A 12,200-nucleotide genomic window follows, 5' to 3' on the forward strand; every position below is an offset into this window, starting at 1 on the left:
ACACGATGAGGCATCGTCTCGGAGAGGTGCTGGAGGTGTCTAGTATCAAGCTGATCCCATGCCTCTTGCGCAGTACTAACTAGTATATCCTTTGTAGTATCGTTATTCCTCATATGGATAAGGTCAGGCCGAATTTCATATATTTTTGCCTTTAGCAACGCCCAAAGATTCTCGATAGGGTTAAGATCAGGCGAATGGGGTGGCCAGTCCATAACCTCAACCCCTAATTCGACTAAGGCATCTCGTACAACGTGGGCAGTATGTGTTGGCGCGTTATCGTGTTGAAAAATCCCATCTTCATTATCAATTAAGATAGGTAGAATCCGGCGGTATAAAGCTTCGATAACAAAGCGATTTACACCTCCTCGTTCAGAATTCGAATCGCCAAATAAAGGAATCAATCCCGTACGTCGTTCATCTCCCGAGAACGCAGCCCAAAACATCTGTTTAACTTGCTTTCCACGATATGGTAGACCTTGGCATTGGCCTAGTCTTGGTTGGTCTTTCGGACGAATAAAAGACCATTCTCGTCGAATGCCAATACCTCGTTCGACAGTACATTCATCAGACCAAAAAAAACGTGCCCAATCGCTAGGCGTAAAGTGTCGATATTGATATGCCCAGCTAAGTCGTTTTATAGCATGTTCCTCAGTCAAGTAGGGCCGCCAACTATATCGCCATTTTCGTAAATTCTCGGCATTCAAAAGGCGTTGGATTGAACGGATCTTAACTTTATGATCAACCTCAGCAAGGAGGTCCTCGTGTGTAGTCTTTGGATTATCATGAATAACTTCCACAAGACGATTTTTGTCGGCCTCAGTAAGGGTTTTTGGCCGCCCGGATCGAGCTTTCGAGACGCCTTGACGTCTCTCAGGCTCCTTCACAATAGTATATCGAATTGTTGAGATTGGAATCCAAGGATAGCGCTTATGAATGCGTCGATAGCCCCATCCAATAGAATGTAGTTCACAAATACGTTCACGCAAGGCAGGGGTAAGTTCTGTGGACCTCGCCATATTATAGTAGTATAGTAGTAATAGTAGCAGTAATAGTAGTAATAAAATAGAGAAAAGGGGTAGAAAACTATTAAAACTGAAGACGCGTATAAAGTACGACCATTTTAGCGTGTTTAGCAGCTCGTGTATTAGGTAGGCGGTAGAAGCGGTGAGAAAGTGGGTCATTCAGGTGTGTTAAAAACTTATGACCAGTGACTGTATTGCCGCTGCAGTTTATTTAGGGGATTGATACAGACACAACCCTTTGGATACTAACACAACCCCCTGCCTGGAAATTCAGGCATCGACTTTTTTCTGCCGGCAGTATTTCCTGCCAGCACCATCGATCTCGAGGTACTTCCATTTACTATGTAGCCCCCTAGCAAAATTAAGTCACCTTCGTACTCTACCACCCACATGCCAAATGCACCGCGCTAGTCCGAAATAGGAAATTGATGGTGTTTTCGAAAACTCTGCAGAAATGAAGGAATACAGCTCTCTGGGTCAAATTTTTTGAAGAATTGCATGAGAATAGTGAAGAGATTGAGTAATTTGTATTGTACCAGCCATTTATGGAGCCCCCTATCTCTTCCTGAGGCGATCAGACCAGGAATCCTCGTCCCGAGATGCCCATGAAGCTATTCCCGACCCCTGAGCTGTAGCCATGCTCGCCGGCGATGCCTGCTGTGTCTCTCCACGGCCCTGTCCACCTTCCTGGGAAGCTTGTTGAGCTTCCTGGGCCGTAGATGAAGCTATTCCCACCATGGTATCACCCTGCGATGCCTGTTGTGTCCCTCCACGTCCTGTACCGCGTCCACGGGCGCGTCCACGGCCCCGCCCACCTTCCTGGGAAGCTTGTTGAGCTTCCTGGGCCGTAGATGAAGCTATTCCCACCCCTTGCGATGCCTGTTGTGTCCCTCCACGTCCTCTACCGCGTCCTCGGCCGCGTCCACCTTCCTGAGATAGTATGAGCTCGAAGCCGGAGGGGTCCCGCTGCGTGGAGGCGTCTTGGGTGCTTGCTTGGGTGCTCTCGCCGCCGCCGATGAAGTTCCTGGCGCCTTGGGGGCGTCCTCGCCGGCGTACTTGGAGGGGATCCTGGAGTAGAAGTAGCGGATTAATTGGAGGTGCAGATACACTGTACAAATGCCAGTGTTGATGGAATAACTCAGGTTCAAAGCTCTTCTTCTCTTCTTCGTACTGCCTGATGAGATGAATGCATGGAAAGCCGGCTGTATTCTTCGAATTACAGCGACATAATAGAGGAATTAGCGGCTTGTTATCTGCTTCCGGTAGGAAGCGGTTGTAGACGTCTTTTGTATACCCCATCGCCTTGGCCGAAACTCGTCCAACAACTAGCCTGAATAGATGCTTCCAGCGACTATCAGTAGAGCTCCGAATCTTCTCGTTTTCGATCGCGTCGGTAGCCTTCCTAAACTGAAGCTTCACAGCATTCTCAAACGTACGAAGAACAACCAGTAGATCATTGGTTGAGACTTGAAGGTCCTGCTTAAGCAGCCAGTGAGCTCCTTCGGTCCGAGAAGTCGAAATCTCATTGAGATGAAGGTATTCGGAGGTGTACTCATAAAGGAAATACTCGGGGCAGTCGTCTAGCCATTCACTCCGTAGGTAATCGAGCAAAGGCTCAAAAATCGGCTCCTTGTAGCGCTCATTGAATTGCTTCCATTTCTCCTCCCTCTCTTCAGCCGTAATAGCATAGACGATTCGAATCCACAGCTTTAGCATCGTCTTCCATGCTTCATTGACCATTTCTCGAAGCTCTCGGTCTCTCTCTACCTTCGTCCGACGCTGCGAGGAAGCAGCTTCAGTCTCTTGCCGAGCTTTTGCTAGCTGCTCTGCGAGAATCGGGCGGGCTTTCTTCATAATATTCATGTTGATATGCCATAGACAGATCATATGCTTTGTAGAAGGGAAGACGACCTTCACAGCATTCATTAGCGCTTCTTCTTTATCGGTTAGGATCGTCTGAGGTGGCTCGAGGGTAAGGGACTCGAATGCTTCAGCAAGACAGCTGAGTATCACTTCATAGCTATCCTGCTTCTCATCCTTCATAAAGGCGAAGCCGACGTAAAAGCTTGATCCAGTAGCGACAAAGCCAATGATATCGAGTAAGGGAAGGCCGTATCTATTAGTTTTGTATGTACAATCCATTGAAATGACCCATGAATTAGTCCTAAGCATCGCAATACTCGATTTATGCATACAAAATAAGGCAGTGACGTGATTCTCATTATCTACCTCATGCTTGAAGATCCATTCGCCATCGCGCGGAAGCTCTATCAAGAGAGCTTGAAGCGGCGTACGGCCAGCAAGGAATTCAATGTGTAGCTTCCTCCGAAGGTTGTAGACGTCTCGGGCTGTAAGACATGACTCCTCATCCTCCTTTCGAATGCTTGTGAGGATATGACGCGTAGAAAGGCCCTGTTGGAGCTGCTGTTTAATCACCGGCACCTTTGTAGATAGCTCCTGCTTCCGTTGAGCGACATGAGTAGATGGAGGCGAAGGCTCATGGTTATGCTCCTGCTTGTCGACCGTAAGCTTCCAACGACCGTCCTCTTGAAGCCGAAGCCTAAGTAGGAACGGGCAGTTAATAGCTATCGAGGTAGTCTGCCGCTTTCGCTCAGGGCCATTGTCAGGCCGCGCTCGTAGAGTACGGCCCCTGTCACAGCATAGCTGGACGATCTTCTTGACGCCCTTTTTAGCTATTGAACGGAATATTGAGACTGCATAGCCATGCTCGCGGGCGAAGGCATTGACCGCGGCTATTCCTCGCTCCGGTGTATCGTACTGCTGATCTAGAGGGGGTAGCGGGAAGGTATAGAGGCTTGGTATCGGCGGTGAGGACTCGGGAATAGCGTCAGGAAGGCTTGGCGGCGCGTCATGGAGGCTTGGCGCGGTGTTTTGGAGGCTTGGCGGCGCGTCATGAAGGCTTGGCAGCGTCGGTGGGGACTCGGGAATAGCTTCAGGCTCAGAATCGGACGGCGAATCAGGCTGCGAGGAAGCCATCGTAAAGGAGAGTGAAATGCGAGAGAAATGGGTGAAAAACGCGAGAGAAATGGGTAGTAAAATGGGAGGTTTGAAGGTGTAAACAACAATTATTTTGAATTCCTTATTGGGTACTATAGTGGAACAGGAGTGACTTATTTTTACTAGCAATTTACATAGTAATTGGAGGTACCTAAGGTGTGATATACATGCAGGGTAGTGGTAGCAATAAATAAGTTCGAGGAGGAAAGCGGTGAGGAAAGCGGTCAATGGGTGCCTGAATTTCCAGGCAGGGGGGTTGTGTTAGTATCCAAAGGGTTGTGTCTGTATCAATCCCCTTTATTTAACACGCCGTCCAATCGATCATGATTCAGGTACAATAACTTCATTCCCAAGGACTTCTGTGTGCTTCATATCACTTCGATTCTTTCGTGGGAAACGTCGGTCAATAAAATGTCAGCTGTTCTAGAGAAAAATCTTGTGCTTCTTCTTTTGGTGAAGCATATACCTTGGAAGCGAAAATAACAAAAGTCGCATCCAAGGTAACCACATACACGACCATCTGGGAAGGCATTTGGCAAACTGTGGGTCATGAAATGTCGCTGCAGCGCATCCTTTCGACAGAACGGGTACCTCCGCACTGCTGGATAAATATCAGAGCGTCCTAAGCACACTGGACACCCAAGACCAGTACTACTCTCAGTAGAGCTAGAAAAAGTTTCCTTGGATTCCTGTATGGAATCACTGAACTGTATTCGCTGTTTTAATGACTTGGGCACATTGAGCTTGTGCAGTTCAAGGCGCAGTTCCAATGATCGGATACGGTCCCCGACTAATTCCGCATCATGGATAGAGTCTATATCTCTGTTCTTGAACTCAAGTTTAGCAAGAACCATTCTTTCTGGTTGTATATAGGAGGTTTCCGGTTCAAATTTGACTGGCTTGCCACGATGATTTTGTTCAATAATTCATTGTAACGCGTGGACCCATTTGCCTTTTTCAGTTGGTGAAAGGCTGCAATGAGCTCTTCCCGAAGAGCCTTGCTTGCTTGCTTGCTTGCTTGCTTGAGTTTAGCAAGCTCTGGGTTCTTCTCGAGGCCGTGCTTCTGACTGTCCGTAAGAGCCTGCGGTGCAGAGGCATCCAGTGTCAAGCTTGCATTGCTGGCCAGTTTGAGTAAAGCATCCCGCGCCGGAGTTTTCATGAAAGCAGATTGAGTGTCATCCCTGACAGAGACATAGTAGGCAAAAGTACCGCCTTTCCTATAGCCCCTGATTATGTTATGTGAATGCTCGTCGGGGTGCCCTATAGGCGGAAGTTAGTTCGGATTTATCCTTCGTTATAGGAACTAGCTAGTCATACTCGAGTTTGCAGCAGCACCTTTTCGGTATTTATAGAGAGATCCTCCTTCTCTGAACCCTGCTGCTTTGCTAGCGTCTTTCTCGTACGCTTGCGCCACGCTGTATTGAAAGGCAAGTGTCGGGTGTGTCACCTATGTTCCCTCGAGGCTTTTCACCGCACGTCTGAAAACTGGTATTAGTAAATCTCAAATATACTGATGACCAAACGACTGGGACGAATGCTAGTTCAATTGCTAAAATACGAAGCCTTTCCATATCACGCCTCTGGCAAACTGACAATGTGACAGTAACCCCAGGCAGGGCTGCAGGTTTCCCTCCAATAAATACTCAAGAAGAAGAAGAATATCCAAGGTCTTTTGGCATAGTAGCCTTAAGGGATCAAACAAAAGAAACGGAGTCATCGTGTAAAGTGATAAGAACACATTCGGCTGACATTTCCTGAACAAGCTGGTCGATGGAGATGAAATTCGTGTTTGGCAATGCAAAATGCGCGGTTTCTTTGCATTCCCGGCAAATTGTTTGAAACAACCACTGAGTCTTACTAGCTATTTCAGGCTCCTGTGGAAGGCTGAGAAAGGTGAATTGGTTTTTATGCTGAAACTTGACAAGGCCCATGATTGAGCATCCATGGCATCGAAGAAAAGGACGGTAAGACGGGTTTTCTATTTGGCGTCGTATTTCATCCACCCGAAAGGGCATTCTTGATGCACGCTTTTCAACAAAAGATGATGAGAAAGGTAAGCCAGCCGACGTTTTGATGGTGACAGTATTATCTCAGCGTGATATGGGCCCAGAAATGACAGCTGCTGGTCAAATTAGACAACTATACTTCGACTGGCTCGAGGAGTGGTTTTACCATGCAAAGAGGTGGAAATTTGTTAAATATCAAGATCCGGAGGACCGGGAGGAGTAAATAGATTTTCTCGGCGGCGCCACGGGAATGAATGAATAAGCTCGATGATTAATTTCGAAGACCGATTGATTTCTGTGGATTATACTCTGTTTTCTAAACTCCAAGCCCTAGAGCAATGACCATGACGCAAGCATTCGAGTGGGTTCCACATAATTGGCGGGTGGTTGTCCTGCGGGAACTAACGGCAGACCGACAGCGAACCCCCGGCGGGGGCTTACCTGGAGCAAGGGATGTGAGTGATTGAGTGGGCGGATAATATAAGCGTCCCCACGGATATCTTGTGGGCGTAAATAGTGGGTTCGACCATAGTTGGCGGGTGACAAAGCCGGCCACATGCAGCGACATGCTAACCATGTGACCATGGGTCGTACCCACATCGTTCGGCTAGGGAGCCGACCCAGACTGTCAACTTGGGATGAATCCCCACAGTTGATAACTCCTACTGCCCGCGTACCCAATCAAGCCGCGAAGAAAATATTTTCTACCAAATGGGTTAACGGCTTCGGTAGATTGTCTGTTTGCTTGTCTATTGCGACCCAGGACTTATCGTTGTGCTAGAGGTATGTATGTTGGCAAACTTTAGCGCTCCAAAGTGAACAAGCCCTGCCTCGTATCAATAGGAGATAAATCGAAAACCGCATCCAAAGTCTTGCCTTGATCTGGATCTACAGATATCCCGTCACAACAAACAACTGAAGAATGCAGATGGGAAACGGCGGTACAACCAACTTTTGGGAATGTCGGCGGACCGAAAGCCGATTTTTCGAGATTCCACGCACCATTCGCCTAGTTATCTATTCGGTATTGCTGTCGTATAGAATAGTTGACGCCTTACCCCACCAATATGCAAAGTGATTGCCCTTCCGTTACATGTACCTGCAACCCCCGTGGAAGGCAACTCAATTTCTACTAATATCCTTCGATACATTCTTGAGCAAAATCTTACAGGATTGAGAAACCGGCCTTTCTGGTATATGCAATACCCCCATTGCACGATGCTATGGTATGCTAACTAGTCGATAGGCACTCCAGCATGTGGTATTATGTGCGACAGCAGACCATGTTGATAATACAGTATTTGAAGCTTTTTCCCGGGGTCGAGCGATGCCAGGTTTTCTTTTTAATACTGTGGAACAATTACTCGATTGCAATACTTGGAGGCTTAGTCATTTGGTTATTTTTCTAGAGTCTCCATGCAGCTGTCGCTTGGGTACTCGCCTGTCTTCTTGGAACTATATTCATCGCTGTAAGTGTCTAGCAATCAACCTATAGTTTTGCGTGGCCAAACACAAGCATAGACTCGGCTCTGTTCAAACGTTAAGGATCGTGATGAAGCATCTGTGTTTAGTTCGTCGCGATCAATTGTACATTGTTTCTCGCATCCATATCGGTTGTGATATAAGGCTAGTGCAGATCAATAACAAAGCCGCGCCACCGAATAATTCCTTCACAATCTACACAAAAACGAAGCAAGTTGACAGGGGATCAACATAGCCTTATGTTCTATATACAGTCTCTTGTACTCCCTTAGAAATAGAGTAATCACTATTCCTCAGAACTAAAACACATAGTTCTTAAAAACACACCCGCAACTTTAAATAATAATAATAATAATAATAATAATAAAAAAAAAAAAAAGGGAACGTCTTGCCTAACAGCTGTGACCAAAGCAATGGCAAGAACCACAACAGCATTAGTGGCTATCAATCCTCTGAACCAACCCCTTTAGCTAGCACCATGGCGGAGCGGGGTAACTTGTACACTGCTAGACTACCAGCGGCGACGCGACCAGCGTTCAAAGCGGTGCACAATTGCACAGTCGCAATAACGGTATTGTCGTCAGTATCTCCGGGAGAGCAGCCTATTGATTGTTGCCGGTCGTTAGGTCGCAGGAGTTCCGATCTTGACAAGGATTCATGTTCGGTTCCAGAAATCGGTGTACTTTAATTATATAGGTAATGATATATATATTGATGGTAGCCAGCATATCTCTCTCATAGTTGGAACCCTGGATTGAGGTACAAGTGTGATAATCATATTCAGTCTATGGGAAAAGATTCAGCTACTTATAGCCGCAGCAACTCATCTCCCTTCTGCCTAGCGGAGTGGAAGCCTAACAGGAAGCCACTCCTACAGACCTATATATATCACGTAACCTGGGATCCAACCCTTATCGATGGGTCGGGGTATGCACACGAAGTCTTCTACCATGAATCCATAGTCTAGTTTTCAAAAAGTTGACTTGATCTATTGACGCAGCACCTATGGGGAAACGGTATCTTGAACATCATTCCTGCCGGCATAAAATCGGTCCCTTATGGGCTCATAACTTCTGGCGAGCACGTCCTGCTTATGATAACAAATGGGATCCAAGGTACCTAGTGAGATGCGGTGGTCCTCTTCTAGGGGTTCGAATAACGAAGCAATTGCTTCGTTGTTAATTCCCAAAAGTTCACATTTTGCGTACATGGATTCTTTGCTCAACCAGGTGCGGTCCGATTCGCATTTGCTCGCCAACTTTTTGGTTCCGAGTTCCAGTATCTACTATGTTTTAGAGAATAAATCAATTTTTGTGACATTGAGATTGTTCCTAACCTTTTCTTGACTTGAGAGAGAACTGTGTGGACGCTTTCGCTCTTTGGAGCCAAAGTGCTCGTACTTTTCTTTGGGAGGTGCCACCACCGAAAAATCCATTTTCCGCAACTCCAGGATCGTAGGATTCTCGTTACCAGTCATCTTATACTGTTTCAGGATATAATGATTCCTAACTTAGCAAATAGGGGGGGAAAGAAAAATATATCGAAGAGAAAAGATCAGTTTTCGAGGATACTTACATTTCCGTTATATGCTGGCTCATCTTTCTCTTTTTGCTTGTGCATGGATAGTCCTCGGAAAACAATCCCTGTTCCTAGGTCAAATGATGGGGAGTTTCGAGGCTTCAATGTTGTGGTGTATGCACTAGCTGGTGGGATGAAGATCCTGGGTTTGATAGCAAAAGATATTGTGATGTTTCTCGACGCGATAACTATAAACCCTTCGAGGAACGCATCGTACTTTTGAAAATGCCTTACATAATATATGGATGAACTTGTGAACTCATGAAGAATGTATGCTGTTAGACTTAGGAATGCACATCTCCGAGACCATTTTTTCTCATAGCGAGGATTGGTGATAAACTCTAATTTTCTTGAGAGAAAAGTGCAAATCCCAAAAAGTCTATTTGGTCAACTACGCAAACAGCTATCTTTGAATTGATTGTGTGGACTTAGTGTTTTCAGAATATTCCCGATTGTTGACGCAGAAAGTTTGCTTTTAAAAAAAAAAAAAAAGGGAAATGCTCACTTTGCGCAGACTCAGATTTGACCCATTTTACCAACTAAAGGTATCTGCTCTGCTGGCTTCCTTCATGGACTTGAGATTTCAATCCAGTTACGCACACCGAAAGCTGGGCCCCCCAATCAAATTTTACCAACATCGTATGCATGCCCATATGGGGGCGTCGAGTTTACAGCGATTTTCGAGAGTATCTGATTTTCAGGCTACAGAATGTACACTGCAGTAGATAGATCATCACGATAATGTCCGGTACAACGCATGCAGAATAAGTCATATTTACATGGCCTCTCTACCTAGAGCCTGGCTTCTTCTTTAGGTTTATAAATATGACTTCCATTCTTGCTCCCACTGACGGAGGGTTTTGCCGCGAATAAACGCCGTCTCCCTCGTGAGAAGGGAGCGGAAGGGGTGTGTTTTGCCCGGGCCTGCGGCGTCCTTGGCCAGTCGATCCGCTGCGTCGTTTCCTAGGTTGTCGCAATGCCCTGGCACCCACTGAAGGCGAAGCGCGAATCCCGCCGCTTGAACCTCTGTGGCCGCCTGGATAATGGCATGGATGACCCTTTGTCCGGATTTGTTTCCCGCGTTTTGGACTGCCTACAGGGCTGATCTGCTGTCACATAGGATCGTCGCTGTCGTGTTTCCACTGTCTACAGTTCTTAGGCGCTGGTGAGAAGTTTGAACACTGTGCTGATAGCATAGAAAATGCCAATCGGCGCCGCTACGTGGACCGACCACCGGTCCATCGGTCCTACCTGGACCTGTTGCGACTCTATGACCTCTAGGTTGTTATCAAGCGCGATAACGGCGGCACCTAAGTGGCCCTCGCGTCCAGAGGCGTCTGAGTAGCCGACAATGTCGGACGTGGACCGTACGGCCTCGGCCCGTTCTCTTGTCGTTTCTCGGTCTGACCCGATCTCAATGTTCGTGAAGGACTCGGCTCGCCATGGCGGCAGCAGTCGTGGCCAAAAGACATGAAGTAGCTTCGACAGGGCCTACTCGCATAAGCCACTACCCCAGTTTTTTGGCCAAGTATAAGAGGCTTCTAGTCTCTTGAGGTCCACCACGCCTCTCACCCTAGGTGTCTCTCAGTTTGACATAAGCATACATCACGGGTAGATCAACTAGGATGACACCGGTTCGACCGATCAAGACCAGTCTTAGGTGCGAGTGAGGTAGTTGACTTCCCGGCTCTCTGTACACCCACACGCGCATCCGTCCTCTTGGGCCATACAGACAATCTCTTGACAGGCCCCGAGCCTATCGCAGTGGCTGCCATTGTATACCACGCCCCGCAAGAGCGCAAGAGCTCACACTCTTGTTTCGCGTTACCTGGAGAGGTCTCCCTTCGCCAGGCCGACTGTGTCTTGCAGAAAGCCCTCGTATACGCTCCATCCGGCAGTGTATGTAGGTCACTCTCCACTAATCAAGCTTGGTCCCCAATGTTTGAACAGGATCCACGGGTTGCCCGTGGCAAAGCCTTAACGAGGTCCATTGGTTGCCACCAGCCAATTACCAACCCCTTTCAGATAACCCGTATATCTCCCAGGAGGATGCCCGTATCCCGAAGAACGGCTGCGCCCGGGGTTGCCCGTTGCCGAGCCTTAACGAGTTCTCCGGTGCAGGATGCCCTTAAGCCTTAACGAGGCTTCTAGGCCTTGGATGAGGTCTGTCCAGTCTCAGCATGACTGCTGCCTAGTGCGAGCTCACTGGGGGCTTGTTGTATCACCACAGTACAGGCGCGCTCAAAAGCTCTCACCACTTTAAAAAACCTTTTTGTGCCAAACTCAATTCTGAGACACACTAGTCTATTTTTGATTTAGCGATGCTCGTGAGATCGAAATAGATTGTACTAGAAGGCGCGCGGGGCACGCATCTGCCCTAAAACCATGAAAAGAAGAGGGTGGTAAAAATTTACATGGCAAATATGTGGCTGGTGCATGGACGCAACCTCTTCCAAGTCTTGACGGTCGACGTTTGGTTTACCCGTATTACAATAATTAGTAATTGCGTTGGAATTTAGGTCGATCCACTTGATGCGGATGTCATATGATTGTCATAACTCGGCTATAATATGCGTCATATCGCCTGGCTCTGCAGAGATCCTGCGCAGATCCACCAACCGTTCTGTGGGGAACCCCTTGCTTGTCAACCATGCAATCAACCGTTTGTTTGCCTGATCCAAAAGCGTGGCCTCACATTTTAGGGACCCTGACAGGGCCCACTTAGTGACCTCACATGGCGGTGGAACTTCCCGGCCAATGAAAGCATTTCAGGTGAGGTACACGTCCAGCTTGGAAGTCAGTAGTCAGTCCTTACAAAGAGGCACTGAAACATAGATTTTACGACCGCTACAACCGCGACTACTCGAGAGGCGACAATACACGAGCGTAGCAATAGCCTATCATCAGACTCGTCCGCGCTTTGTGAAGTAGAGATCCGATGAAAATTCATGCATGGTATGCCTCGTTCAATATTAATGCTACTAATTAGCGGCGAAACTTTCTTTCCGAATGTTGGCGTCAAGGGATTCATGTGCATTTTCGAAAAGTTGAAGATGGCTGTTGGGGTGTCCTCCCCCCAAACCCCCCCCCCCCC

At 47.5% G+C, this 12,200-nt stretch overlaps 4 protein-coding genes across 4 annotated transcripts in view; 2 read left to right on the top strand and 2 right to left on the bottom strand.

The window, feature by feature from the left end:
* Positions 1-1,577: 1,577 nt before the first annotated feature.
* Positions 1,578-4,019, bottom strand: PENARI_c066G04429 (uncharacterized protein; the record flags this gene model as incomplete). The annotated part of the gene is made up of 1 exon (XM_022637588.1): positions 1,578-4,019. The coding sequence occupies one exon, from the start codon at positions 4,017-4,019 to the stop codon at positions 1,578-1,580; it is 2,442 nt and encodes an 813-aa protein (XP_022482555.1).
* Positions 4,020-4,854: 835 nt separating this feature from the next.
* On the bottom strand, positions 4,855-5,971 carry PENARI_c066G11816 (uncharacterized protein; the record flags this gene model as incomplete). The annotated part of the gene is made up of 4 exons (XM_022637594.1): positions 4,855-5,300; positions 5,358-5,455; positions 5,512-5,518; positions 5,899-5,971. 4 exons carry the CDS (start codon positions 5,969-5,971, stop codon positions 4,855-4,857), a joined length of 624 nt encoding a protein of 207 aa, XP_022482560.1.
* A 4,111-nt stretch (positions 5,972-10,082) lies between these two features.
* PENARI_c066G06290 (uncharacterized protein) lies at positions 10,083-10,387 on the top strand (the record flags this gene model as incomplete). The annotated part of the gene is made up of 2 exons (XM_022637590.1): positions 10,083-10,187; positions 10,259-10,387. 2 exons carry the CDS (start codon positions 10,083-10,085, stop codon positions 10,385-10,387), a joined length of 234 nt encoding a protein of 77 aa, XP_022482557.1.
* A 70-nt stretch (positions 10,388-10,457) lies between these two features.
* The window catches only part of PENARI_c066G06364 (fungal specific transcription factor domain-containing protein), a gene marked incomplete at both ends in the record, with an annotated part of 4,430 nt that continues 2,687 nt past the window's right edge, over positions 10,458-12,200 (top strand). The window contains 2 exons of the mRNA XM_022637591.1: positions 10,458-10,473; positions 10,854-11,005. Of these exons, the coding sequence (XP_022482551.1) occupies positions 10,458-10,473; positions 10,854-11,005 (168 nt within the window). The remainder of the gene's footprint in view (positions 10,474-10,853; positions 11,006-12,200) is intronic.

Source organism: Penicillium arizonense (genome assembly GCF_001773325.1).
Source record: "Penicillium arizonense strain CBS 141311 chromosome Unknown PENARI_contig066, whole genome shotgun sequence".
NCBI classification, from domain to species: domain Eukaryota; kingdom Fungi; phylum Ascomycota; class Eurotiomycetes; order Eurotiales; family Aspergillaceae; genus Penicillium; species Penicillium arizonense.